The 27,275-nt window shown below is 40.7% G+C and overlaps 10 protein-coding genes across 10 annotated transcripts; 8 read left to right on the plus strand and 2 right to left on the minus strand.

Annotated features, from left to right (window-relative positions):
• Positions 1 to 417: 417 nt before the first annotated feature.
• On the plus strand, positions 418 to 4,670 carry V1514DRAFT_321251 (flavin-containing amine oxidoreductase-domain containing protein; the record flags this gene model as incomplete). The annotated part of the gene is made up of 2 exons (XM_066926042.1): positions 418 to 3,985; positions 4,039 to 4,670. The coding sequence occupies 2 exons, from the start codon at positions 418 to 420 to the stop codon at positions 4,668 to 4,670; spliced, it is 4,200 nt and encodes a 1,399-aa protein (XP_066782166.1).
• A 416-nt stretch (positions 4,671 to 5,086) lies between these two features.
• V1514DRAFT_334375 (WLM domain-containing protein) lies at positions 5,087 to 6,937 on the plus strand. Its single transcript, XM_066928213.1, has 2 exons — positions 5,087 to 5,663; positions 5,729 to 6,937. The coding sequence occupies exons 1-2, from the start codon at positions 5,385 to 5,387 to the stop codon at positions 6,452 to 6,454; spliced, it is 1,005 nt and encodes a 334-aa protein (XP_066782167.1). The 5' UTR covers positions 5,087 to 5,384; the 3' UTR covers positions 6,455 to 6,937.
• On the minus strand, positions 6,433 to 8,171 carry V1514DRAFT_363971 (aldehyde dehydrogenase domain-containing protein). Its single transcript, XM_066929772.1, has 3 exons — positions 7,868 to 8,171; positions 7,511 to 7,807; positions 6,433 to 7,457 (listed from the first exon to the last, which is right to left on the minus strand). Exons 1-3 carry the CDS (start codon positions 8,105 to 8,107, stop codon positions 6,549 to 6,551), a joined length of 1,446 nt encoding a protein of 481 aa, XP_066782168.1. The 5' UTR covers positions 8,108 to 8,171; the 3' UTR covers positions 6,433 to 6,548.
• Positions 8,172 to 8,303: 132 nt separating this feature from the next.
• V1514DRAFT_334380 (ATP dependent DNA ligase domain-containing protein) lies at positions 8,304 to 11,735 on the plus strand. The gene is made up of 7 exons (XM_066928214.1): positions 8,304 to 8,948; positions 9,012 to 10,058; positions 10,117 to 10,430; positions 10,486 to 10,662; positions 10,718 to 10,831; positions 10,882 to 11,380; positions 11,446 to 11,735. Exons 1-7 carry the CDS (start codon positions 8,368 to 8,370, stop codon positions 11,537 to 11,539), a joined length of 2,826 nt encoding a protein of 941 aa, XP_066782169.1. The 5' UTR covers positions 8,304 to 8,367; the 3' UTR covers positions 11,540 to 11,735.
• Positions 11,736 to 12,001: 266 nt separating this feature from the next.
• On the plus strand, positions 12,002 to 14,386 carry V1514DRAFT_334383 (uncharacterized protein). The gene is made up of 3 exons (XM_066928215.1): positions 12,002 to 12,070; positions 12,203 to 12,338; positions 12,407 to 14,386. Exons 1-3 carry the CDS (start codon positions 12,007 to 12,009, stop codon positions 14,289 to 14,291), a joined length of 2,085 nt encoding a protein of 694 aa, XP_066782170.1. The 5' UTR covers positions 12,002 to 12,006; the 3' UTR covers positions 14,292 to 14,386.
• Positions 14,309 to 16,009, minus strand: V1514DRAFT_334387 (uncharacterized protein). The gene is made up of 6 exons (XM_066928216.1): positions 15,954 to 16,009; positions 15,506 to 15,877; positions 15,373 to 15,448; positions 15,301 to 15,310; positions 15,013 to 15,236; positions 14,309 to 14,947 (listed from the first exon to the last, which is right to left on the minus strand). The coding sequence occupies exons 2-6, from the start codon at positions 15,575 to 15,577 to the stop codon at positions 14,448 to 14,450; spliced, it is 882 nt and encodes a 293-aa protein (XP_066782171.1). The 5' UTR covers positions 15,578 to 15,877; positions 15,954 to 16,009; the 3' UTR covers positions 14,309 to 14,447.
• Positions 16,010 to 16,174: 165 nt separating this feature from the next.
• Positions 16,175 to 19,979, plus strand: V1514DRAFT_343918 (CRM1 C terminal-domain-containing protein; the record flags this gene model as incomplete). The annotated part of the gene is made up of 7 exons (XM_066929162.1): positions 16,175 to 16,264; positions 16,460 to 16,489; positions 16,598 to 16,724; positions 16,766 to 16,837; positions 16,878 to 16,993; positions 17,050 to 17,646; positions 17,709 to 19,979. 7 exons carry the CDS (start codon positions 16,175 to 16,177, stop codon positions 19,977 to 19,979), a joined length of 3,303 nt encoding a protein of 1,100 aa, XP_066782172.1.
• A 1,461-nt stretch (positions 19,980 to 21,440) lies between these two features.
• V1514DRAFT_334397 (uncharacterized protein) lies at positions 21,441 to 23,370 on the plus strand. Its single transcript, XM_066928217.1, has 2 exons — positions 21,441 to 21,859; positions 21,909 to 23,370. The coding sequence occupies exons 1-2, from the start codon at positions 21,473 to 21,475 to the stop codon at positions 23,109 to 23,111; spliced, it is 1,590 nt and encodes a 529-aa protein (XP_066782173.1). The 5' UTR covers positions 21,441 to 21,472; the 3' UTR covers positions 23,112 to 23,370.
• A 100-nt stretch (positions 23,371 to 23,470) lies between these two features.
• On the plus strand, positions 23,471 to 24,577 carry V1514DRAFT_334399 (P-loop containing nucleoside triphosphate hydrolase protein). The gene is made up of 3 exons (XM_066928218.1): positions 23,471 to 23,850; positions 23,929 to 24,129; positions 24,233 to 24,577. The coding sequence occupies exons 1-3, from the start codon at positions 23,734 to 23,736 to the stop codon at positions 24,533 to 24,535; spliced, it is 621 nt and encodes a 206-aa protein (XP_066782174.1). The 5' UTR covers positions 23,471 to 23,733; the 3' UTR covers positions 24,536 to 24,577.
• Positions 24,578 to 24,609: 32 nt separating this feature from the next.
• On the plus strand, positions 24,610 to 27,275 carry V1514DRAFT_130863 (P-loop containing nucleoside triphosphate hydrolase protein). Its single transcript, XM_066924449.1, has 4 exons — positions 24,610 to 25,354; positions 25,407 to 26,014; positions 26,063 to 26,732; positions 26,803 to 27,275. The coding sequence occupies exons 1-4, from the start codon at positions 24,808 to 24,810 to the stop codon at positions 27,153 to 27,155; spliced, it is 2,178 nt and encodes a 725-aa protein (XP_066782175.1). The 5' UTR covers positions 24,610 to 24,807; the 3' UTR covers positions 27,156 to 27,275.

The raw sequence follows: 27,275 nt of genomic DNA on the forward strand, positions 1-27,275 counted from the left end.
CACTTAAACTTCTTTAAAAACGATGTAAATACTGTACAAAAAAGCTCATTTCAGCAGTTGTAACTAACTAAGCTAACTTAGTTAAAATGTGATTAGGTGATATATTATATAAGCGATTTTGTTACTTTTCAAAACTACCCCAACCCTTTCCTGGATAATGCTCGCACGTGAGTCAAGCACGTTCTCCACTGATATATAAATTTATATCTAAACAAGGGCAAGATAATAGGCAGATTCACAGATCAATATAGTAAATTGACATGAGTGCGTTGTATGAATGATGTTATAATTATTTATGGGTATTGGTAAGTGTCTGCTGCTTGCCATGGAGTTTGATCGGGATTGAGTGGTAAAAAGTTGGAAATTGAACAAATAATAACAGCAGTTGTTTTCAGCAGATACCGCACACGATAGGCTATGGCGCAAAATGAGTCACAGTATGAAGCTGGCCAGAGGGTAATGTCTGGTTCTGGTGAATACTATCAACAGGACTATGTAGCCAAAAGTAAGCCAAATATGACAAATCAATATCAGCAGCAAAATCAACAGCAACAGCAACAGCAACATCAACTGCTACAGCAACAACCACAACCACAACCACAACCACAACCACAATCACAATCACAATCACAATCACAAGGTCAACCAGGCCAATTCGATACTTACAACAAATTTTATGGACAAGGAATTTACAATAATCAATCATTTGTCAATAACACTGCCCCTGGTGTAGAGAGGAATGCCAAGACTCGACAAAGTCAAGACCAATTTGAGTCAGACCTGAATGCACTCGCCAATGCATCGCTTGGAATTAATTCAGGCCAATATTCCTTGCAAAATCAAAATACTGGAAACAATGAACAAGATCAAGCAATATGGGCACAGTTTTTGGAATCTCAACGAGAAGCATTAGCTTGGAGCCAACAACAAGGCCAGCAGAATCAACTCCATCAATCTGGCAACTCTGATAATTCTGCCTCACAAGTTATTCCAGCGCATAATCGATCTGCACCATACTCTGCTGGTCAAGTTCCTATCAGTAACAAGAGCAATGAGTATGAGCAACAAACTGGCAACTTTGGTGCATATGAAAATTCGTACGGACCGCAACATCGACCACAATTTGTTCAATATCAATATGATCAAAGTATCTCTTCTAATCTACCAAATCATCGGTCATCAAACGGTCAGCCACCATACGGGTTCAGCTCTCAACAACAGCCACAAGCACCGGCACAATTGCAGCAACAACTAGAACATCAGCCTCAGTCTCAGCATCATCGACCTCAACAATCTCTTCAGCAATCAAATACACAACCCATATATAATCAAAATCACTCTCAGTATGCTCAGCATTCTTATCAGCAACTGCATCAAGCCGCTACAACGCAACAGCGGCATCAACAGTTACGACAGCAAAACGGTGACCCGGAATCTCCTGTTACTTCTATTGGTAATTTTACTTCTAAACAGCGTGAAAACCCGGCGCCACAGCAGTGGGCATTAAATAATAATTCAAGTCAAAAGCATACGCTTATTTTCAATCAAAATACATTTTCTCCTTCATCACAACAGCCAAATCAGCGACCTCAAAAGACTCCTGGCACTGAAATTCTCCAGAAAGCAGAAAAATCAGAATCTCCGTTTTTAACTACACCGATGGCGCAACAAACTCACCCTTCTATTGCATCTACACCGATTCGATCGCACGTTTTAGAGCCACCGCGCAAAAAAATTAAACATATGTCTGAAACAAGTGAATTTGTTCCTTCTTTACAAAAGGAATCAAATTTGTTGACATTGAAATCATCTATTCAGTCCGAGGTTGATGCAAAAAAATTAGATCAGGACTCAACAAGTGACACTCCATCTGGGGTTAAACAAGTTTCGGTTAAGGGGAGTGATGCTAATCGGGCAGGCATTGGACGAGGGCGAGGAAGGGGGCGTGGAAGAGGAAGAGGAAGAGGGACAAGCACAGCTACATCATTAAGCCACAATTCCTTTAATGCACAAAGCTTTCACATGGCTTTGGCTAAACTGGATGACAGCAAAATTCTGGAGAAATATCCTTCGCTAACCCAACCCGAGCGAGAGGCACTTTTAGCTAATATGATTGAGGAGAATGATCATGTCGATCCACCAATGACGAGAAGTGAATATATTGCATCTTTGGGTGATATTCCGGCATTAGTTACTACCGTTCCATATAATCGCCTAGAATACTATGCCAAGTCATCGATTCCCAGTGATATTAGCCCCGCAGTATATGCTCAAGAAGGAATTGCTGCTGCAATAGCTTCAAGGCTCGCTCCCTTTGCGCTGCATCCGCTCGAGTATGCAATACTGAAAAATGATATCAATCACTTGCATGTGACGACATACCTAAATATACGCAACGGTATTTTGCGACTTTGGAGAATGAATCACCATGTCAGTGTGACTCGTGCAGAAGCAGCAGGATGTAGCCGTGATCTTAGGTACTTTGGTTTAGCTGAGGCGGCGTTTGAATTTTTAGTTCGTCATGGCTATATAAATTTTGGCGTCATTGATATCCCCAAGTGTCGGAATAATTTTCCTTATCAGTTAACACTTTCAGAAGCTCGAAGACCAAGGTTGAGAATAGTAGTTATTGGAGCCGGCATGTCGGGTCTTGGGTGTGCCAGACAGCTAGATGGGTTATTTAAGCAATACGATGATTTCTTGTCTGGTTATGAAGCTCCACCGGAGATCATTGTGCTAGAAGGACGGAAGAGAATAGGTGGCAGGGTATATTCGGCTTCATTGGGTAACCCTGATAGACCTGATTTAGCCAATAAGCATAGAGTTGATCTCGGAGGCCAAATAGTGACTGGTTTTGGCAACGGAAATCCTTTGGCGGTTATTGCTAAGAAACAGCTTGGCATACGATGCCATGAATTACGAGATGCCGGGGTTTTGTATGACGAAGCTATTGGCAGCACTGTATCAGAGTCTCTTGATCGTCGTACTGAGGCACTTTTTAACGATATGCTTGATCGAGTCTCAATTTATCGTACGCCCTCAAAACCACTTCATTCAGTCGAGGGTGATTTTTCGTTGGTGATGGCGGGTAAAGATCCAACTGGAGACGGAGGTCGGACAATTGCAAAAATGGAAGAAAATTTAGTTGTTATTCCAGAATATGAAAGGCCACCCGATGAAGACGGTCATAACTTGCACATAGCAGAGAAACCATTAAGTAGAGTTGCAAAGGTCTCGCTAGAGCAGAAATTAGAGGAGATGGGGTTTGAAGTATCGAGGACACCAAAAGTCAATTCTTCGTCTGTCGTTAAACCATGTCCTGAAAATAATTCAACACTTGGCAAGACCCTGAACGCCCAACTTGATTTGGTTCGAGAGCTCGTAGATCTTACGCCCCAAGATATTCGATTGCTTAATTGGCATTATGCTAATTTAGAATATGCAAATGCGACTCTTGTCGATAATTTAAGTTTGGGATCTTGGGACCAAGATGACGGTAATGAGTTTTCTGGCAAACACAGCATGCTAATGGATGGTGGATATATTCAAGTGCCTCGTGCTCTCTATTTGTTTCCTACGAAGTTAAACGTCAGGTTTAAAAGCAATGTCACTGAGGTGAAGTATGATTCTGCAAGGCCTGATGATAGAAAACGATTTACTATTACGCTTGAGTCTGGTGAGCGATTACCTGCAGACAGAGTTGTTTGTACTCTGCCGTTGGGCGTACTGAAACATGGGAACGTAAAATTTGATCCCGAACTTCCCGAACAGAAAAAGAAAAGTATCGAGAATCTTGGATTTGGAGTATTAAACAAGGTCATCTTGGCATATGATGAGTGCTTTTGGGATAACGAAAAGGATTTGGTTGGCGTCGCTAGAGATAACAAAGGCGGTGATCCTTTCGATCAGTCGACATATGGTACGGTAAGAGGCCGGTTTTATATGTTTTGGAATGTTACGAGGGTCGTTGGAAAATATTGTTTAGGTAAGATAGTATGTGGAGTTTTAAGGAATTAGGGGCTGATTAGATAAAAAAAGTCGCTTTAATGGCAGGAGCCGCTGCGTACGAATCAGCTCAGCCGGATGAGGGTTTGATTCAGGAAGCGACTAATGTTCTTTCGCGAATGCATCCATCAATTAATATACCACATCCGACAGAAACAATAGTAACTTGCTGGCATTTGGATCCATTTAGCAGAGGCTCTTATTCCTACGTTGGGCCAAGCGCGTCTGGCGAGGATTATGATCGGTTAGCAGCTGCTACTTATGATAACAATCTTTTTTTTGCTGGTGAAGCAACGTCGAGGACTCATCCTGCAACGGTTCACGGCGCATATTTGTCTGGGCTGAGATCAGCAGAAGAAGTTTTTCGAAGTATTGTTGGCACCATAACATTAGCTAGCCCATTGGTAAAGCCACGACAACGAATTGGGTTGCCACCGCGGCAGGAGACAGTTAAGTTTCCAGAACCACCAAAGAGTGCATATTGTGGTGATAAGCCACCTGTGCCATTACCGGTTATTATTCCACCGATAGGCCTGAGTCAAGGTATGCAACACGTAAAGACAGAGACGAAGAAGCGAAGGGGTCCAGGACGGCCACCAGGTTCTGCTAATGTTCAAACTTCATCTAAATCACAAGTTAAAATGGAACAGCGAGCATCAGTTTAATCCGGTAATGCAAATTTTGCGACCGCTTCGGTTACAAATTCTGATTTTTCAATTTCAAGCGATACCCCTTGGATCTTCTTCGTTTGGACCCGCTTCTAGCTTTCAAAAGTCTTAATTACCGGTAAAGTCTTTATGTAACAAACTCGAGTTTATCAGACCGGGTTAAAAGCAATTGGTTCAGGGATGGTCGCATTAGTGATTAACTAAATGAAGCATGCCAAGCAAGGGAATTCTTTAGCCTGCTTGAACAAGGTAGAAAATAGAGCTTGAATAAATGAGAATTAAGCATGAAGGATATTGGCATAATTTTAGGGAATTTATAGATTTTTTTTTTTAATCAAAGGTTGAAAGGGAATGCATGTATACTAGAAAATGACACAAGATTAATTCTGTTTGCATGTCGTCAGGTTGCAAAAAGAATTTGCAAAATGATACGACATTTAAGACCTACCATTAACAACCTTGACTGAGTAAACGTCGATATAAAAATTATTAAAAATAATTTTTTTTTATAAATTTTACTTTATAAAGTGAGCTGTGGTATTTCCGGAAGTACATATTTTGCAATTTCGCACGCTGTCCGCTACAAATTACAACGCCCATTCCCTACGCTACGATCTGCCCTGATTATTCAATTGGATGCACTTCTTCGACGAGTCTTTATAGCGACATTTGTGAGCTATTATTTCATGCAATGATAAGAATTGTTAAATAATGCCGCTGTCAATAACACGCTACAATTCAAAACATGAACAGCCAAATTCACGGATAACGTTTATTACTGCAATTCCCGGTTCGCCGGCCCAAAGCCAAGACATGCTGAATAGAGTAGCTGCGATTGTTTATCCTATTATGAAGAATCATTCGCTCAGTATCACGAGTTTAGACGAGAACGAATATAATCGAGAGTTTTGGGGTATTAATTACAATGCGGGTGAAAACGTGCGACTTGTGTTACGAGGCCCGGATGGGCGATATCTTGGATTTAAGCAAGTAAGGAGGTCACTATTTATTTGACAGGATCACAGAATTTATGACTAACGGACGTGTTATATCAGGTTCTGAGTGTGATGATACACGAACTGGCTCATAACAAACAAATGAATCATTCAAAAGCATTTTGGAAGGTTAGAAATGATTTTATGAAGGAATTGCAAGTATTACAAGCCAAAGGGTACTCCGGAGAAGGGCTGTACTCTCGAGGAAGGTTATTGGCAACTTCAGCGATTGTGGACTCGATACCTCTTTCAGAACAGGACATGCCTGACGAATTATGCGGCGGATCATATGTCAGGCGAAGACGAACACGTACTATACGAAGGCGCAAGAAAAAAAGAAAGTTTGAGGGTGAAGGTATTAAAGCTGGCGAAGATCTTCAACTCCGAAAAGGATTAGAAGGTGGAAAAGTTAACCCCAGTCGTCCAAGGGTTGCTAATAGTGAAAGAAGCAGGGACCTGCGAGTGAATGCGGCATTAGCTAGGTTTCAACGGCAACAACAGAGCCAGACTACAGCAGAGGAAGATGAAACAGAGGAAGTTGAAGAAGAATATTTTGATGATGAGAGATTAGATATGAAGAATCTTACCACGGATGAAAAGAAGTGGTTATTGGACGAATGGAGGGATATGTTTACTACCGGGAAAGAAGAAAGTATTATTGAAACTGACAAAGGAAATATTGTAAATTTAGATGACTACGACTCGGATATAGAAGAAAAGGCACAAGAATTGAAAACAGAATTAGCCAAATCGGTCAAAGAGGAGTCTGAAGTTATTATTCTTTAACATGTGATATTTTTAGGACATATTATCGGGTTTATTGGGTTTACTTGGCGTTTTTAGACTACGTTAACTTTTTAATGTATTATAGTGGTTTTTATCATGAAGAATATCCTGAAATGGTGACGGTTTTGGGGATGGTGAATTCGGAAAGACCCCATTGGCCATTGAACCTGCCGTAGCCACTGTTTTTCATTCCGCCGTGAGGTAGCGTGGCTTCATCATGCACAGTCATTCCATTAATATGAACCGCGCCACTTTCAATTTCTCTGGATACTCGTAGTGCTTTGAAAACATCTTTAGACCAAATGCTGGCACTTAATCCGTAAACGGTATCGTTGGTCAGCTCAATTGCTTCCTTTTCATTTTTAAAGGGAACCACTAGTACCGTGGGACCAAAAGATTCCTCATGATAGATTGTTGACTTTGGAGAGACGTTCTTGATGATAGTAGGTGTAACATGAGTAGCTGACTTACGTTCTAATGAACCATATGCTAAAATAGCACCATCATTAACAGCACCTGAAACTATATCATGGATTTTATCAGCGTGAAACTTAGTTACCTGAGGAAAGCTTCCCAAAATAGGAGCAATCTTTTTGGCAACATTAGTCAACTTGATAGTGAAATTGTCCAAAATATCTTCATGAACAAAAATTCGTTCAGTACTCATGCAAATCTGGCCCTGATTAAGCCAGGATCCAATTATTGAAGCCTCAGCTGATTTATCCAAATCAGCATCTTCAAAAATAATAGATGATGCCTTGCCTCCCAATTCTAAAAGCACAGGTTTTAAATTTTCAGCTGCAGTAACTGCGATTTTCCGCCCAGTAGCAGTTGAACCAGTGAAATTGATTTTTCGAACAGCGGGATGTGAAATCAAGCTGTTTACGTATTCAATATTGTGTGTAGGCTTTACATGTAAAACGTTCAAAACACCATCCGGAAGTCCGGCATCAATTATCGCATTAGCAATATGATATTGAGAGCCAGCCGATAGCTCAGAAGTCTGCATAAGGTCAATATTGAATTTCTTTAAAACACATGATAGGAAATACTAGCCTTGAAAATTGTAGTACAACCGGCTGCTATAGGCGTAGCAATGCTTCTCAATGCAAGAACTGATGCAGCATTCCATGGTGATATTCCCAATACTGGGCCAATTGGTTCCTGAAATACGATTGGAAAAATATCTGCGCTTTCAGAAGGTGGTACTGAATGTTGTATGGACGTGGTTAAAGATGCTAGTTCTGTCAACTGGTTAATGGAAATGTCGTACATTTTTTCTGCAAACTGTTGATTTGGCATTGATTCTTGAACCTGCAGTTCTATGCCTTCATGGCGCCTTTTTTTCAATAGCTATTTCAGTAAATTGTTTAGTTTCTTTTCTCCATTTTGTCTTAAAAAGTCCACATTTACATTTGCAGCTTCGAGTAAAATTTCTCGTCTATCACCGGCAGGCACCTTTTTCCATTTTTTGAATGCATTGAAAGATCCCTCTGCTGCTTCTATTACTTGGTCATAAGAAGCCGCTTGCGCATAGTGAAATGGAGACCCAGGGTTGGCCGCAGACTGTATCGGGATGTGCAAATTTGTATTTTTTGAAACTGTTTTGGACCCGTTAATAATTAGCGGAATAATTTTTTTCGACGTTGACATTTTGCACGGGTATTTATCAATCGTTATGCTCGGTAAATGATCATTATAACGACTAATGTGTGAACCAAAAAAAAAGTCAGCTTCGTTTTTGCGGGGAGTTGAAAATTTACTGCTCATTATAGTTACCAAAACTTTAACTTAACCCCTGGACGTCAACTGCAAAAATAAGAAGCTTTCCATGCGGATCAACCTTATGACATAATGTGCGCAACATTATTCACGACCCATCTTGTTTGAAATTTGAACATGTCTAATGAATAATGGTCATGGATGCAGAAGATGATTTGGATGATGATGAGGTCAAAGTTCAATTGCCTAGCGAAGACTCAAATCAAATCGATTTGATTAAACCAAAAAATAATGGGCCATCTCCATTTTTTCACTCATTAATTACCGGTTTAATCAATCCTCTAATAAAGTCTGGTCTACGAGGCGGAGGGTTTGGTCATGGTCATGGTAGATTTGCCACCAGAAACGTCAAAGATTTGAGGCGTGATATTCTTCAAAGATATTTCACTAAATGGAAAAACGAAGTTGGAAATGACATATACCCTTGTTTCCGACTATTGATTCCATTTTGCGATAAAGAGCGCCATATGTATGGCCTCAAAGAGAAGTCACTGGCAAAGCTAATTGTTAAAATTATTGGCATTTCATCTACATCTGAAGATGCAATTTCCCTGATTAATTATAAAATCCCTATTGGAAACAAATTAGCTGGTGATTTTTCGGAACGTTGCTATGAGGTTATCCAAAAGAGAGAACAGATTTCGCATTTTGGAACGCTTTCAATTGATGATGTTAACGAAATGTTGAGCGATCTGAGTACCAAATCAAAAGCGTAAGTCTCTTGCTATACTACTATTGTAAGAAATGCGTTTCTTTTTTTCTAACCCGAAAATAGCGACGAACAATTACCCATAATAACAAAGTTTTATAACTCAATGAATGCCGAAGAACTCAAATGGCTTATTCGAATTATTTTGCGGCAAATGCATATCGGCGCCACTGAGCACACCATATTTGCAGCGTGGCATACAGACGCAAATACGCTGTACAACTTTACGAGCAGCCTGAAACGAGTATGCTGGGAATTGTTTGATTCAAAGTTCAGATTGCCAGATGAAGAGCACGATATCAAGCCATTAAATTGTTTTCAGCCCCAACTTGCTGCATTCCCCAAAGCTTCATACGAGATCGTACTGAAGAATATGAGAAACGAACCTTTTTGGATTGAAGAAAAGATGGACGGCGAAAGAATCCAACTTCACATGACAGAAGGAGGTAAAACGTTTAAATTCTTTAGCCGACGTGCTAAAGATTACACATATTTATATGGCAGTTCACTAGATGACACCGGAGGATCTTTAACTAAGCATTTAAACGGTTGTATTGATTCTCGCGTGAAGACATTGATCTTGGATGGTGAAATGGTTTCATGGGATCCAGAAGAAGGCAAAATTGAGCCATTTGGATATTTAAAGGCAGCAGCGAATGCAGAAAAGGAGGATTTTGGTATTTCCCATCCACTGTACAGAGTGTTTGATGTTTTATATTTAAATGGGAAGTCCTTGGCCAGTCAAATTTTAAAAGAACGAAGAAGGGTACTTAAAGCGATTTTAAAGAATAATCCAAATCACTTTGAGATTCATCCATATGAAGAAAAGTCCACAGCAGAAGATATTCAGAATAGATTGAAACAGGTTATTGCAGAATCTTCTGAAGGTTTGGTTATTAAAGATCCACTTTCTGAATACCGTGTTAGTGAACGAACTGACGACTGGGTTAAAGTTAAACCAGAGTACATGTTGGAATTTGGCGAAAATCTTGATGTTTTAGTTATTGGCGGCTATTATGGACAAGGGCGCCGCGGTCAAAACTTGTCCAGTTTCTTGTGTGGATTGAGAGTTGATAACGAAGGGACAGAGCACAATCCGGAGGGCCTGCCAAAGTGCGTTTGTTATAAAATCTTATGCTGACATATCTAACGATTGACTAATGCAAGCTAGGTTTTACTCGTTTTGCAAAGTTGGTGGTGGCTTCACGTCAAATGAGTATGCAACGATTAGACATTTGACTGATGGTAACTGGAATATTTGGGATCCCAAGCACCCTCCAACAGAATATATGGAACTAGCTGGTAGTCATAATGAGAGAGAGATGCCGGACGTATGGATTCAGCCCGACAAATCTGTCGTGTTGGAAGTCAAAGCAGCATCGAGCACTGCGTCGGATATGTTTCGTACAAATGTTACTCTTCGATTCCCTAGATTTAGAAGGTTGCGACAAGATAAAGATTACAAAACGTCGCTTTCATTAAAAGGCAAGAAAATTTTAACAAATTAAAGCGTTAGTTATAATGACAATTTTTTTTTTAGAATTTATGGAGTTGAAAACCGAAGTGGAATTTGAATTGAAGGAAAAAAAGCTAGAGCTTGAACAACATCGGAGGACTCCAAAAAGAGCAAAAAGACAGATTGATATCTTAGATCTAGAAGATGACATGGTTGAATTCGAACAACCGTCGACGCGAATTCTTGAAATTGAATCATTTTGTAAGAAGTTTATTTCTGTATGCTCATGAGAGTTATTTATCTAATGTATAAGCAGATATTTTGACCGACTCAAAAGAGAGAATCCGATTGGAAAAAATTGTGATTGAGAACGGAGGCAACTTGGTTCAAAATTACAACGGAGAAAATATACATGTAATTGGCAACAAAAGTGAGTCGACCAAATAGGGCGCTGTTGATTAAACTTAACATTTCGTTTAGATCTACCAAAAGTGGCTAGCTTAAAACGAGGCGGCAAAGCGACAATAGTTTTACCAGTTTGGATTGAAGATTGTGTATTCAACAAATGCGTTTTGCCATACGAACCACGGCATTTGTTTAATCCCAGCGAGGATGAGTTCGAGCGTTCTTTAGAGTACGTGGACAGTTTTGGAGACAGTTACGCTAGGCAGATGCCAGATAATGAGGAGTTGCAAACTATAATCAAATCAATTACCATTCAAGAGGAAGACGACGATGTGGTGACATCGTTTATCGATCAAGATGATTCTATATTAAATATTCGGAGCTTTAGTCTTCGTGGCCTGGTTATATATTTCGATGATGTGCAAGAAGACTATGAAATGCAAATGGCTCGGAACTATGTTAGGTTCAGCAGAGGAACTGCGACTGAAAGTTTAGATGATCCACTATTAACACATGTGATCGTGGGTGAGCATAAGACTGCTCAAGTATTTGAAATTAGACGAGCACTTTCCAAGTAAGGCAAGCTTCCTTTATTTTCAAACCGGTAATGTTGACAATAGTTTTTTTTTTTTTTTTTAGTAAGCCAAGGGTTCCAAGGGTCGTATCTATTAAATGGATTAAAGACAGTTGGGTAGAGGGGACTATGCTGAGCGAGGAAGAGTACACAATGTGAACGCGCTCATTATATATGAGTAGTAAATATTTATTAACAGCGGTAGTTACTTGGCCTTACGCGATGTCGCGATTGTAGCGCGACGCGTTATTTACAATTAAGGTTTGACATCTCTGCACGGCTACTACATAGTTCGCGCAAGGAATGGAATGTAAACAAAAAATAGAAAATACATCTACGGTTCAACTATCGGAGGAAAAAAAAAAAAAATTGCGATTGGGTCAAGCGTAGTATAACTTACAAATATGTTTTTATAAATAACATTGCAAGTATATGCTTTATATATGTTGCACTTTTCGGGAAATAAGACTGCCGAATTTGTATACAGAACCATGCGACTGTTATTTAATAATAAGCTTGAAACATATCAATATATCGTAAATGGAACTCTAAATATGTATTAATTATAAGTTTATAATTTTGATCAAGTCATCTGCAAATGTGGTTCTTGTTTTGGGTAGCAGAGAATGCAATTCGTCCAAATTTGGCTAAAAACCATTACAATTCTACCCCCGAAAAAACACCAACGCCGTACGAACTCCCCCACTTCCGTCTTCTGCTTGCAATACTTTACACTCTTTTAGTTTATTCAAGAAGTTAGCAAGCGATTTATTTTTACTTGCCTTGAAAAATCTTATGTTATGCTGACACCAACTGCGGTAGACAATCTCCTTCGCAGAGCTGCTACAACTTCTTCAACTCTTGCTAGTACTTCAACAACATGCGGGAAGCATGATAAATCCTCATTTTGCGAGTTGCCTCAAGGGTCTAATGCTTTACCAATAGCTCTTGGTGTTGCGTATGCATTTCTGTCTCATGCGATAAAGAAGAGCAAAAAAACTAATGCCAATTTGTTTTTTAATACAGAATTCCGGTGTGCATTGCTCTGATTGTTCTCTTCTTTCTTCACCGCAGACATGTCAGGCGACTAAAACGTGAAGACATTGCTAATTTAAACATTGATTTAAATCAAGATGACTTTGAATACTCACCTCAGCCAAAGGGAAAAGGAAACTTTGGGAATGAGAAATCATATGTAAACTCAGAAGACTATTTTCTTCCATCTATGGGCAATCACTCAAGGTTATCACTTGACAGTCCATACGGCGTGGTTCAAGCAGAAGTTTCTCGTCTTACGCTTCAGAGTAATACGAGTTATCCGTCTTTGCCAAGAATTCCTGGCCAAGTCCGATTGAAAACAGCAGGATACCAAAGCGAATCACAACATCATGATGCTAACAATCGATTCACGCAATTAAGATCAAGCACGCCAACTTCAGTGTCAACTACAATTGGAGCTCAGAACAACAGGTTTTTGTCTAGACCTTCTTATTTTTCTAAACAGTCTTCAACTTTACCTACAAACGGCGAATATGAAATGCATGAAGTTTTGAGACCACCTTCTGCTATGGTTCATGAAGTTTCTTCAGATCCGTCATATTCAGACTCTGTCGTTGATCCCATATATCAAGATTTGCAGCAATTAAACAGGGATGTATCTTTGAATGATTTGTCGTCTTCACCACCCGGCCGTTCATTTTCTACGCGGCATTCTATTAGTTCGCCGTCTTCAGTCATATCACAGTCACATACTGCTAGTCCAAAGAGCTCTCTCTCAGTAATAAGATCTATGAGTCGAAGTTCATCAACTGCTTCTTCAAGCAATCGACGTTTATCAACTGAGAATGACATTCATGAACCTTTATATAATAATGATAGTTCTGAATTTGACTTGTCTTCAGACAGTGTTAAGGAGTTCAACCAGTTGCAGCCTGAATTAGTAGCAAGGGCAAGTCAAACAAGACCGCAGTCTACAATATTGCTTCAACAGAGACCTATTTTTGGTTTATCAAATATGCAGCCACATGATTTGGCTGATGACGTTCAATGTGAAGATCAACCATCTATTAATACACTACATATCGGTGATAAGCAGAAGCCTGAAAATTTAGAGATTTTGACAAATTTAAATCCAAACTTAACTCGGGAAGCGTCTTTCTCTAGTCAGCGTATTCGATCGTTCTATAATGAATACTTACCAAGACATGACAAAAATCCACCTCCACTTCCGGAGCATAATTTCTATTCTTCAGGTAATAATGAAAATCATATTTCAAGTAAAGAGTTTTTGCAAGGTCATGCACTACAAGGCTCTCAGACAATGCCAGATATCTATCAACAGAGACAGGCAAACTGGGGACCTGTAAACAAGTCTGAAAGTCAACGAAATATTCATGACAAGTATCAAACGTCTCTTCAAAGGCAACACAACTTACACCCTATTCAAACTCAAATCAAACCGATTACGCCTGTAGAGCCACTGTCGCCACTACCGACACCACATCAACTCGACGATGGCAGTGCTTTGTCCTCGCCCACATCGTTTACTGCGCCTTCTCGATGTCCCAAAATTGGAACTGCTAATAGTACATCGGGAAGTCCAATTTCATCACCAGTCACTTCAGAACAGCAATGGGCAGATGTTGAACTACGGTCGCTACCAACGCCACATCAACTTCGAAACTCCTATAGCTTTTCAGGAATGGAATTCTTACCTCAAAAAAAATATGTTGCAGCTACTAATATGCATAACGGGTTTCCATCCAGTGAATCCGACACAAATATCAATAGCAGGCAGTTTCATCAATCATATCAAGTAGGATATACTAGGTCTAACGAAATGGTTCCCGATGACTTGGTTCCAGACAACAAACAAGAGAGTTTAAAACCACGATGGAGCATCAGGAAATAAGTACGACGATAAGCAAACTGTATATTAATTTTTTTATTCTTTGGCATATTTATTTGATCGTTGAATTAATATATATACATTCATTTTCCTTCAAACAGATCATTAAAAAAATTCACTGAAACTCCGAACCGATGCGATTGATGTCGAAACAAAGTATTAACGATCAAAATACTTACTGCGCAGTACCGCTGATATGTTTGACATCCGACTCGCCATACTTCCGCCATTACGTAGATCATTCAATAACGCTTCCTCCAAGGCAGAACGACTGATACTGGCTTCGGATAGGTCAGAAAACGAACTTCCATTACTATCCGGTCTTGAATTAAGATTTTGAATACCAGCTAGTGATGAGTGAGACTGTTGTGAAGGCGCATTGTTCGTGTTGGTGCGGTTTAAGAAACTTGGATGCGCTCGTTGCTGACGATTATAAGACGCCTGTGTTGCAACATTCTGATTACCATCGTTTCTCTCTGATGCTACCGATTCATCCGCAGAAAATAATGGTATAAATGAATCATTCACAGCTTCACTTTTATCGTCGTCAGTCTGTGATCTAGATCCAATCGAGGAAATAGTTGAAGATCTCTCCCTCCTCCCTTCCTGCAGAGCATGCTCGTCTCTTGAGAATGGGTGCCATTGACTACTTTCTGGTCCTGCCAACAACGCGTTAGTCGTGATTATCAAATAAACCAAAAAAAAAAAAATTCCACCGACATACGCCCTAAAGCACTTGATGGTCGATTGGTAAAAGACCGGTCTACAGTTGATGATGAAGTTGTCGGCATCGGACAATCTTTCCTGAGCGTGGTCACCGACGATTTTGAAGCCGATACTTGCTTGGCAACACGATTCATTTCTTCGTGCACCTGTTGTAACTCTCGTTCATATAGCCAAGCCGTTTGCTGAAGCAGATATGGTACAGAAACTTGAAATTTATTGGCCCTGTGGTTTAATAAAATGTAAGCATAACGAGTCAGTCCGTCAAAATTTCAAAATGAAGTTTTACAGTTGATTCCCTATGAAGATGAAAGATGTTAAAATTTTAAATCAGCCAAACTTTTCGAAAACAGAATATTACAGTTTATATCAGAACGTTTATGAGTTTTTGAAAGAATGTCCCAAAGTGCAGTTTCTTTTGATGAGTTCCATTCAGCCTTGCGCAGCACAGTTAGTGATAAAGTCATGGAATGGATTGTCAATGGGGAGCATACCGGAGCAGGTTCTTCAAACCCATTTCTAGGAAAGGGAAATCGCAGATACACAGTATATTGGGGATTGCTCATAATGCAGGTCTCTTGTCAGTGAAGGATGCTGGTTGAATGTTGCTGTGTTGAGATTGATTTGACGTGTAAGAGTGCTGGATGGTTTAGTACTTCCAAAACGTATTACACACACGGCTGGCTCATCAAGCACAATCGGGAGTTAAAATCAATGCCGACCATGAGATGAGCATTGGAAAGACAGGGGGCATGAGCAATAAATTACAATAACGCTCGAAATAATTAATCAGGCCTACAAAATGCGGTAAATAGGAAACTGGCTCCTGGTACGCAATTGAAAGCTGAAGGCGAATAAATTTGTCACTTTGGCAGACCACGTCAGTAAGATCTTTGTTTAAATCTCTACACAAAACCCAACTAAACCATTCTGGCTCCTCACAAGTAATTTAATCCATATTATTCCACTGTAATTTATGGGATTTTTCGAAAATCGTTGCCCGAGTGAAGAATAAATATAACGGGGCGATATAAAAACACGGGATCGAACTTTCCTTGCCCTTTCCCAGATCTGATATGGTTGGAAGAGCAAAATAAAGCACACTTCTCACACTTCTCGCCATCGCAAATATACAACGATTATTGATCTACTGTTCGTTTTCGATGGAGGCGATCCTCAATTTCGACCAGCCAGTCAACGTCGAGTTGATTGACAAAGTAGTAGACTCATTTTACAAGGGTCCTCCTGATCAGGTGTGTTTAATTTTTCTCGTCCAACGTTGATTTTCTTGCGAATCTTTTACGCGTTTGATTTTGGATCGTCGAACGTTTGTTTATTGCAAATCTTCCATAATATTTGTTAATTATATGTTATTTTAAACAATAATCTATAAAAACGTTGGCAATTTTTCACCGATTTCAAAAACCTTAGTTTCTAACTCCGTCTAGCAAAAAACAGCGCAGGCTGTGCTCACACAGGTTCGTTACACACAAAATTTGAACTTCGGATTCAAATTTCCAGATTTTGGCGAAATTTTTTGGTCACAATTTTCTTTTTTCACATATCTAATTTGAATACCTCTTTAGTTTCAAGACCATCCAGACGCATGGCAAAGAGTGGATCAGATTCTGCAAAATTCTAACAATGCTCAATCAAAATGTATGAATTTTGGCGTTTGTGCGACTAAGCAAGATTCACGACAAAACGTCAAAGGTTTGCCGATTTGGTTATCAGAAAACTGACATGAATTTTAGATATTGCATTTTCAATTCTTGACAAACTCATCAAAACACGATGGAAAGCGCTACCGATAGAGCAACAACAAGGTGTGTAAGTCGACGCTTGATAAACGGATTTTTCTTACAGATTTGTTAGGAATTCGAAACTTTGTTGTTAGCATGTGTATTTCCTTGTCTAGTGATGATTCAAAATTTAGATCCCAACGTTCGCTGATTAACAAGTGCAATATTACTTTAGTCGAGGTAAAACAAAAAAAAAAAAAATAACTATAATTTTGACGCCATATTCACATTATTAGATTTTGAAGCAAGAATGGCCACAAAACTGGCCAACTTTTATTCCTGAAATTGTCGCTTCAAGTCGAAGCAACGTAAATGTGTGCGAGAACAATATGAACATTTTATCACTTTTATCTGAAGAAGTTTTTGATTTTTCTGGAGATCAGATGACGCACTCGAAGGCCCAAAATCTTAAACAGCAAATGTGCAACGAGTTTTCATCGATTCACAATCTTTGTTATGAAGTTCTAGAAACAGCAAACAAGCCATCGTTGATCATTGCGACGTTACAATCCTTATTAAGATATATAAATTGGATCCCTTATGGATACATTTTTGAAACGGGTCTTATTGGATTGTTTCTCAATCGGTTTTTACAACCTCCAGAATTTAGAAATTTGACTTTAAAGTGCCTAACTGAGATCTCAGGCCTGAGTTCGTCGGTGTACGACCAACAGTTTCTTCAATTATTTTTGGGAACTATGGATACTGTTAGTAGTATTATTCCTCTTGCAACTGATTTTAAGCAGTCGTATGAAAACGTAGGCACGCGTGAACAAGAGTTTATTCAAGATTTGGCCATATTTCTTACAACGTATTTATCACATCACTTAAACGTAAGTTTAATTAATGACAGTAATTCTCTGACTTTATTAACATTTTTTTTTTTTTTTTTTAGCTTATCGAGCAACAAGGCAACAAAGATATTCTTGTCACGTCACATTTGTTTTTAATTAAAATATCACAGATTGATGAACGTGAGATCTTTAAAGGTTGTTTGGATTATTGGTCAAAGCTGGTATTAGAACTGTACGAAGAAGTTCAACGTATACCAATTCAGGAAAGCAATCCATTATTGCAAATTAATTTTAACTCTCCATCAGGCGCATTAGGTAACGGTGGGGCTACTCATCCCGACTTTTTGGCGAACTACCCTCTAAGAAAACATCAGTATGCTGAAGTTTTGTCCAATCTGAGATTGGTCATGATTGAGAGTATGGTGCGACCAGAAGAAGTGTTGATTGTTGAAAATGACGAAGGTGAAATCGTACGAGAATTTGTGAAGGAGAGTGACACAATCATGCTTTACAAGAATATGCGTGAAGTGTTGGTATATCTCACACATTTGGATGTGGTAGATACTGAAAACATCATGACCAACAAACTGGCACGACAAATAGATGGATCAGAATGGTCGTGGAACAACCTGAACACACTTTGTTGGGCTATTGGTTCAATCTCTGGTGCTATGAATGAAGAAATGGAAAAGCGGTTTTTGGTTACGGTCATTAAGGATCTTCTTGGGCTTACGGAGATGAAGCGAGGCAAAGACAACAAGGCGGTCGTGGCATCTAATATTATGTACATCGTTGGACAATATCCAAGGTTTTTGAAGGCTCATTGGAAGTTTTTGAAAACGGTGGTGAACAAGCTTTTTGAGTTTATGCACGAGACTCATGAGGGAGTGCAAGATATGGCTTGTGATACGTTCATCAAAATTGCACAGAAATGCAGGCGTCATTTTGTGGCGCAACAACCAAATGAAACTGAGCCGTTTATTGACGAGATTATTCGGACGCTTGAAAAGATTACGTCAGACTTGCAACCACAACAGGTTCATACGTTTTACGAAGCATGCGGATACATGGTCTCTGCCGTGCCAGCCAAGGGTTATTTGGAACGGTTGGTAGCCGAGCTCATGTCACTTCCCAACAAGGCATGGGATGCGATTATTCAGCAAGCGGGTCAGAATCCGGAAATTTTGTCAGACACAAACACGATCAAGATTATTGCTAATATCATGAAGACCAATGTTTCGGCTTGTACGTCTATGGGTTCCAGCTTTTATTTGCAGTTGGCACGAAATTACATGGATATGTTAGGATTGTATAAAGCAGTTAGTGAAATGATTTCTGAGTCAATAGCCACTCAAGGTGCAATTGCTCCCAAAACGCCGAGAGTTCGAGGCCTGCGGACGGTTAAGAAGGAAATTTTGAAGCTGATTGAAACCTACATCAGCAAGGCTGAAGATCTTGATACTGTCAATAATACTATGGTGCCGCCGTTACTGGAAGCTGTTTTGGGAGATTATAATAGGAATGTTCCGGATGCTAGGGATGCTGAAGTGTTGAACTGCATGACGACTGTTGTTGAAAGACTGCGAGGTCTGATTGCCGACAAGGCAGTGTTGATTTTGGAGGGCGTGTTTGAATGTACGCTGCAGATGATTAACACGAATTTCACTGAATATCCTGAGCATAGAGTTGAGTTTTTTAAGCTTTTGCGGGCCATTAACCTTCATTGCTTCCCGGCTTTGCTTAAGCTTCCAGGGTCAGTGTTTGGATACGTTGTTGACGCGTGCTTGTGGGCCAGCAAGCACGACAACAGGGACGTTGAAGCAGCTGGTCTTAACATATGTATTGAGTTAGTGGACAATATTTCAAACAGCGATCCGCAGATCTCGGGAGCATTTTATCAGAATTTTTTCATTCATATTCTCAAGGACTTGTTTTTCGTGCTTACGGATGCGGACCATAAGGCCGGGTTCAAATTGCAAGCTTATCTGTTGGGTCGCATGTTTCAACTGGTTGGCAAAAATAAGATCACGGCGCCGTTATACAAGCCAGGCGAATGTGCAGAAGGCACGTCCAATATCGACTATTTGCGGGGCTACTCTTCAGACATGTTAATGAACGCGTTCCCGCATCTGCAAAGGGTTCAGGTTGATTCATTCGTGCGAGGATTGTTTGAATTGACGGACAGCAATTATAAATTTAGGCAAAACTTGCGAGATTTCTTGGTTCAGATTAGAGAGTACGGCGGTGAAACTACGGAGTATCTTTATGCGGATGAGAAAGAAAATGAGTTGCAAGAACGACAAAAGGCGGAACGCGAACGAGCGTTAAAAGTGGGAGGTTTAATCAAGCCATCAGAGATGGATGAAGATTGACTTGAGAACGACGATGTAATCGAAAAACCAAAACTAGAAGTGCAACCGTCGGAGGACTGGGCTTTGGGTTGGTGGTTTTAAACAAGGAAAAAAAAATAAATGTATGACTTTTGTACTGATAAAATTTAATAATAAAAGGGGGAGCGCGATTACATTCCTTTTTCGTATACAACAATACGTAATGCTTTCTCTTTTTTTGCTATTTTGAGCCAACAAGGCTCTCGCATGTCAGGCCGGGTAACCTTATTTTCCTCTCCGCAAATCAAAATCGTAAGCTTCCGGCGTAAGCGATGCCGGCAAAAACAGCCCGCCCGGTCAGTCCGAAGCTAAACACTGGGCATTGTATTCATGATGACAATTTAGGGGCAGGCAAGGAGTGCAAAATTATCTTTAATAATTGATACATTAATTAAAAAAAAAAAACCGTTCATGGGCCAAACCTGTTTTTTTGTTTGCTGCCAAAAGTTTAATTAGATTTAATACGGTTCCCCCCTTTCCCTACCAAAAACGTAAAAAAACACAGTTTAACTACTAAAAATATAAAACATTCCGTATACATTAAAATTATATATTCACACCAAGGTTAATACTGGTGCACAGATGCGCATGAATATTCCAGTCCCGTTTAGAACATTAACAGTCGATTAAACCCCTAATCATAAGGAACAAAAAAAGAACAAAAAAAAAAAGAGGGTGGAAGGGGTTCATATGGTGGACCTAACTAATCACACCGTGGTAACAAAGTTGGCATATACATAACCAGTTAAACCATGGTTAAGTTGACAGCTGCCGCAACACCAGCACCGGCAGCACCAGCACCGGCAGCACTAGCTGCGTCGCTAGCTGCCGTGGGCAAGCAACATCAACAGGTTCCTGCAGAACCAAGTCACAAAAAAGAACTTGGTCTGATCAGCAATCATAAGCACAGTGTGGCTGCCGCCAAGGCGGCAAACATTGTTTCTACATCTGCTGAAAAGAGTCATAATATTGACGACAGGAAATTAAAAAAAGTACAAGACCAAGGACAACAACAACATGTGATATCTGGTAATAACTCTGCATGTCAAGGATTGTCCTTGAATTCGGCACATTACAGGTTGGATCAGGCGCCGGCATCGGCAGATTCACTTGCGCGTGGCCGCTCGCGCACAAAGGTCAGTAGTAATAACAACGCAAACAATCACGGACAACCAAGTAATGGCACGTCCGCGTCAGTGACTTCGTCGACAACATCACTGGCAGCCACAGCAGCGGCATTGAGCGCCAGTACAAGAGCCAGGGATGAAAACAACACGAAAAGAGATCGGTCGTCTTCATCGTCGTCGTCGATTCATAACAACCTCAAGCCAATTGGCAAAGAACAATTAGCAGCTGCGACGAAAAGTTTCCAGGCATCAGTTGCGGCCATAACAATAGTACCATCAGCTACAGCAATTGCAACATCACCTTCCTCACCATCATCTTTTTTATCATCATCATCATCATCATCATCAATGTCATTGTCACCGTCGCACGTCCCTGGCTTGCCGATATCAATTACCACCGGACGAAAAGGACTCCGGTCAATCTCCCCTGTGCCATCGATTCGTTCTGTGGTTTCAATATCATCAAATCATCATTCAGATAAAGATGCCAAGTCATTACGTTCCATTAATGCAGTGGTACCTTTAAAATCCGCAGTCGAACCTGGCTTAAAAGCAAATGACGGCTTTGGTGATGAAAAAGTGAAACCAGGCAGGAAAGCAAGAACGGGTTCAGAGCGTCAAGTGAAAGAGTTGGTTGACAAGGAAAAAGAACGAAAATTAAAACCGGATGAGGCCGTTGCTGCTCAGTTGTTGACTAAACGAGATGAAGATGTTGTCAAGGCGAGCAAACCAACAGTATGTTGCAAAAGAAAAAAAAAAATAATCAAGCACTAACCTGGTTTAGAATGTCGAGTCTACCGTTTTACAATCCCCAAAACCTCAGAAACTGATAAGATTTTCATTTATTCAGTCACAAGCTAATCAAACTGAAGTTGTTCAATCTAAACCAGCAACCCCAATTCGCATTCCAAGCGTTTCCGTAACCTCGATCTCGGGCAAGTCTGTTGATTTGGTTTGCGGATCAATCGACGCACATGACGGAAGCGGCGGACTTGAAGTAATGAGAAGTGAATCATGCCCACCTATCGGGTCCGCTCTCATGACACGGTCGTCATCGTCTTCATCTTCATCATCGTCGTCTTTGCTTAACGTTAAGGCTGCTCATGGTAGACCGTTGACGGCGATAAGAAGATCGTCGGCGGATTCGGCATTAAGTACGAGATTGGTTAGTGCGGCCGTTCCCAGCCCATCACCACAAGTGGCAACAGTGGCAACGTCGCATGCTCCATATTCATCAATTCATACAAAGAGGTTAACCAAAACGTCACGAATTTTTCGACCTTTCCACACTTACAATCGTCATGCTTCGAACGGGTCTCGGCCTGCGGTTTTAGTAAGAAATACTGGCCGGGAAAAGTTCTCAGCTGGTGCCGACGAGGTTTACAAAAACGCGTCAGTCATTGATTCTACAATATCACTACCGGGGAAGCTTGAAATTCCGGACTCGCTTAACAAATTGCCAATCGTGACATCAACACCTATGGCGGTCAAGACAGCCCAGCCTATGAGATCGACTCCGCTTCGGACGACCATGCGGAAGCCGGAAAAGAGAAAGCACGTGTTTAACTCCGAAAAGCCGTGGAAGCATTTGATTGTGACGGGCACGATCGCGGAAGGTGACAGGAAGCGGTACGATGCGTTATGGGCCGCAAACAAGGGCACGTTGCTGCCTGCAGACCTGTCCAGTTACGTGCACGGCCTGATTGTCAAACAGATCTGGCAACGGTCAAGGTTAGGTGACGAGAAGTTGGAAAAAATTTGGAACCTCGTCAACCGTTGTGACGATCAGCAACCGTGCTTGAGTCGTGACGAGTTTTTGGTCGGCACGTGGATCGTGGATCAATGTCTTTATGGTCGCAAGTTGCCGTTGCAATTATCTTCCGAGGTATGGTCTGGCGTGAGTCGGCTTGGCGTGAACATTCCGGACAAGATTAAGACCAAGAGAAAAATTCACGATCAACGTTCGAATCATCACAATCATCAATAACAACAGCATCATCATTCATAAAAATATTGATTTTTGTGTTATTTTAATTTTGTGCATTTATATACACGGCGTTTATTTTTTATTTTTATTTTTTTTATTTTTTTTGCTGGTTTTTCAATGGAGTTTGAGGAATGATGACGTTTAATGGAATAGAGAAGCTCATTACAAGAAAAAAAAAAATGAATTGGTGCACAATATTCTATTGTTTAATTGTTTAAAATATACATTTATGCATTATTAATGCAATTTCAAAACAAAATTGCCTTGTTGGATCCAATAATAATAATAATAATAATAGTCGATATCAGTCACTAAAATAAACATTGCACGTGCCTGTTTGCATGTATAAGCGGAAACATCAAAAACCTAAAATATACTGCCGTTGATGTGTAACCGTTTAGGCATTATCTCGTTTTAATGAAATTTAATAGTTGTGAAATTTTTCTAATCATTAAAAAATCAACAAAAACAAGAAAACTGGAACATATCTGGAACGCAACGGAATAACCGTGATCACAATACTTTAACCGGTTGAAGTTGTGTTTTTTTTTTAATAAAACATAATAGATAAACAGGGGGAAAAAAAAAATACAAAGATAGATAGAATAATTAAGGTTGTATAATGTCAATAATAGAGGATTCGCTTGGAAATTATAATTTCAAGATTGTCGTTGTTGGAGATGGTGCTTGCGGCAAGACGTCCTTGTTGCTCACATACGCGTATGGCGTGTTCCCCACGGTGAGTTTTACATGCAAACATTGGCATGCCGTGTGACGATTTGCTGACGCAAAACGATGATTTGCTCGATATCAAAAGACATACGTTCCGACCGTGTTTGAAAATTATACTGCATCAGCCACGTTAGAGAATGGCAAGACGGTCAAGTTAGGATTATGGGACACGGCAGGGCAAGAAGATTACGATCGATTGCGACCGCTTTCGTTTCCCGATGCATCGTTAGTTTTAATTTCGTTTGCCGTAGATGATCCGGTCAGTTTAGAAAACGTTTTAGAAAAGGTAAAGGAAAGAAAAAAAAAATTGATTTTATTACTATTTTCAAAGTTCCAATTCAGAAAGCTTACGTCTTTTTTTTTTAAAAAAAAAAAAAAAAAAAAAACAGTGGTGGCCAGAAGTTAATCATTATTGCCAGACCGGCACGCCAATAGTCTTGGCCGGCTTGAAAACTGATCTTCGAACAGATCCGGATACGGTAAGATTGTTACGATCTCAAGGTCAAAGTCCGGTATCATCAGAGCAAGGTCGGAGCGTGGCCAGACGAATCGGTGACGTGCCATATGTTGAATGTTCAGCATTATTAAACCAGGGCGTGAATGACGTGTTTGGTCTTGTGATTTCAACATTGCTTAGGCCGCAAAAGAAAAAGAAGGGCAAGAATGGCAAGAAAGAATGCATGATCCTATGAACAAGTTTTGTTTTGTTTAATGTATAGTCCTAATATAATGTGTATTGTTTATTATTAATTGAGCCAACCAATAAACCAGGCTCTTGCCACAGTATTTCAGTTTACTATACATTATATTAATCGTGCAGGGCCCAAAAAATAAAATAAAATAAAATAAAATAAACCAAAAACGTTCGCGCAAAGAAAAATTGTAATTTATAAACTATAAATCGTGGGAAGTTTACCCCATTTTCAATTTGTAAAAAAAATAATAAAAAAAAAAACACTCCGGCATGCGGCCCTTGGTAACTCTACGATGGTTTTCCGTTCGTAGCAGCCCATCACGAGCCGTGACCGATGATTGCAAAGGCGAAATAGACCGTGCGATTCGGCGGACGTTGTCGACTTGCTCGAAGCCATCATCACCATCGTTGGAATGCGTTGCAACCAGGCGGCTGCTACTTCCACCAATGCAAACAGTGCCAACATGCACACTATTATTACAAATAACCCGACTGCGAAATCTGTCATATCGAACTAACCGTCATCATTTACAATATTCATGGCAAAGTGCTCGGTTCAAATCAATCACCACCTCACCTGAAATTTCACCCGTTCCTGTGCGGCGCGACCACGACCCCTCGTCGTCTTCACATTCATCACCAGATCAAAGTGCAACCGCAGAAACTGTTGATAGGCATGATTATTCTTCAAAAAATGAACCTTTCCGAAGAGAACTTAAATCAGAAGATCCATCAGATGATAGCATTAGGCATGTCAAGATTGGAGACGTCGTGCGACTATTCCTATTAGCGAAAAGAGAAGCGTGGCCATTGACAGGTACGAACCCAAAAATCAATTTTAATTTTAGCATATTAATTTGATGATATAGCTGCGTTTTTACTTTTATGCATTTCTTCCGCAGTTGCATTATGCATTCCGTATTCGATCGGCAAGATTTTAGATTTGGCAGGCAAGGAACCAAGTGAGCAAACCATATATGGATTTTCATTAACCAAATTTGGTATCGCACTGTCGGCAATTTTTTGCATTGGTGCCGGTGCAAACTATGGCCGATTATTTGTTCTCCGGATCGTGGGTGAGCGAGTCGTGGCCAGGTTGCGATCAACCTTGTACCGGCAAACCGTGACTCAGGATGCAGAATTTTTTGATGCCAACCGGGTCGGCGACTTGTTGTCCCGATTTTCTAGTGACGCAAACATCGTGGCCAAGTCATTAACCCAAAACATCTCTGACGGCTTGCGAGCGGTCATCACCGGCATGGCAGGCCTGGGCATGATGACGTACGTGAGTTTGGAATTGACCGCCATCATCATGGCGGTCGTGCCGCCGGTGGCCGTGGCCGCGTTTGTGTACGGTCGCAAGATCAGGGAGATCACAACATTGTCGCAACAAGCACTGGGCAGCTCAACCCGGGTTGCGGATGAAACCTTGAACAATATCAAAACCGTGCAATCTTTTTCGGGCGCGATTCATGAAGTACGAAATTACAATCACGAGATTCGAAATATTTTTAACATTGGCAAGCGCGAAGCAAAATTGACCGCCACTTTTTTCAGTGCCACAAATTTGGCCGGCAACATTACGGTCCTAACCGTGCTCTCGGTTGGATCACAAATGGTTTTTAACAGCTCGATTTCGACCGGCGACCTGTCATCGTTCATGATGTATTCCGCATATACGGGAAGTTCCATGATTGGATTGTCATCATTTTATTCCAAAATGATGAAAGGCTTGGGAGCTGCCAGTCGCGTGTTTGCGCTCGAGGACAGCAAGCGGTCGATCATGACGACGGTTGGCATTCCGGCAACTAACGATGCCAAGGGCGCGATCGAGTTTAAGCATGTTAAATTTGCATACCCAACCCGGCCTTCGTCCATGATTTTTCATGACCTGTCGTTCACGGTGCCGGCTGGTTCGAACGTTTGCATTGTCGGCCCGTCCGGTGGTGGCAAGACCACGATTAATCAGTTGCTGCTAAGATTTTATGACCCGACTGAAGGCATGATATTATTAAACGGCAAGGATATTAAATCTTTCAACATTGCGTCATTGCGACGAGCAGTCGGCGTTGTCGGGCAAGAGCCGGTGTTGTTTTCGGGCACGATTGCTGAAAACATCGCTTACGGCATGCCGCGAGCGTCAAGGCAAGAAATTACGGACGCAGCCAAACGAGCAAACTGCAACTTTATCGAAGGTATGGTATAGATTTAGATGTGGATGATGTGTTGAGTGCGATGAATTGACCTGGCCAACGTGTAAATTAGATTTTCCTCAACGGTTTGATACGCAAGTCGGACCACGAGGCGCGCAATTAAGCGGCGGCCAAAAGCAACGCATCGCGATCGCCAGGGCGCTGATCAAGCAGCCATCGATATTAATCCTTGACGAGGCCACGTCATCATTAGATGCCGAATCCGAATCTGCCGTGACGGATGCGTTACGACAGGTCATGCAAAGTAATGATTGCACGACGATTTCAATCTCGCATCGGTTGGCGGCCATCAGGCGAAGTGATTTCGTGATTGTGCTTGACCGGTCCGGTCGCGTGGCAGAAAAAGGCCGGTTTCAAGATTTGGTGGCAGATTCGGAAAGTTATTTTATGAAAGTGTTGACTTGATTTATGAGAACCGGATTAAAATTGTAGATATAGTAAAAACAAATCAAGTAAAAATTTGACCCGATTGCCGTTTTGAGAGCGATTCAATTAACGTTTTGGGTTGGGCTTTAATTGAATTTA

This window comes from Lipomyces japonicus (genome assembly GCF_038497905.1).
Source record: "Lipomyces japonicus strain CBS 7319 unplaced genomic scaffold V1514scaffold_33, whole genome shotgun sequence".
Lineage (NCBI taxonomy): Eukaryota > Fungi > Ascomycota > Lipomycetes > Lipomycetales > Lipomycetaceae > Lipomyces > Lipomyces japonicus.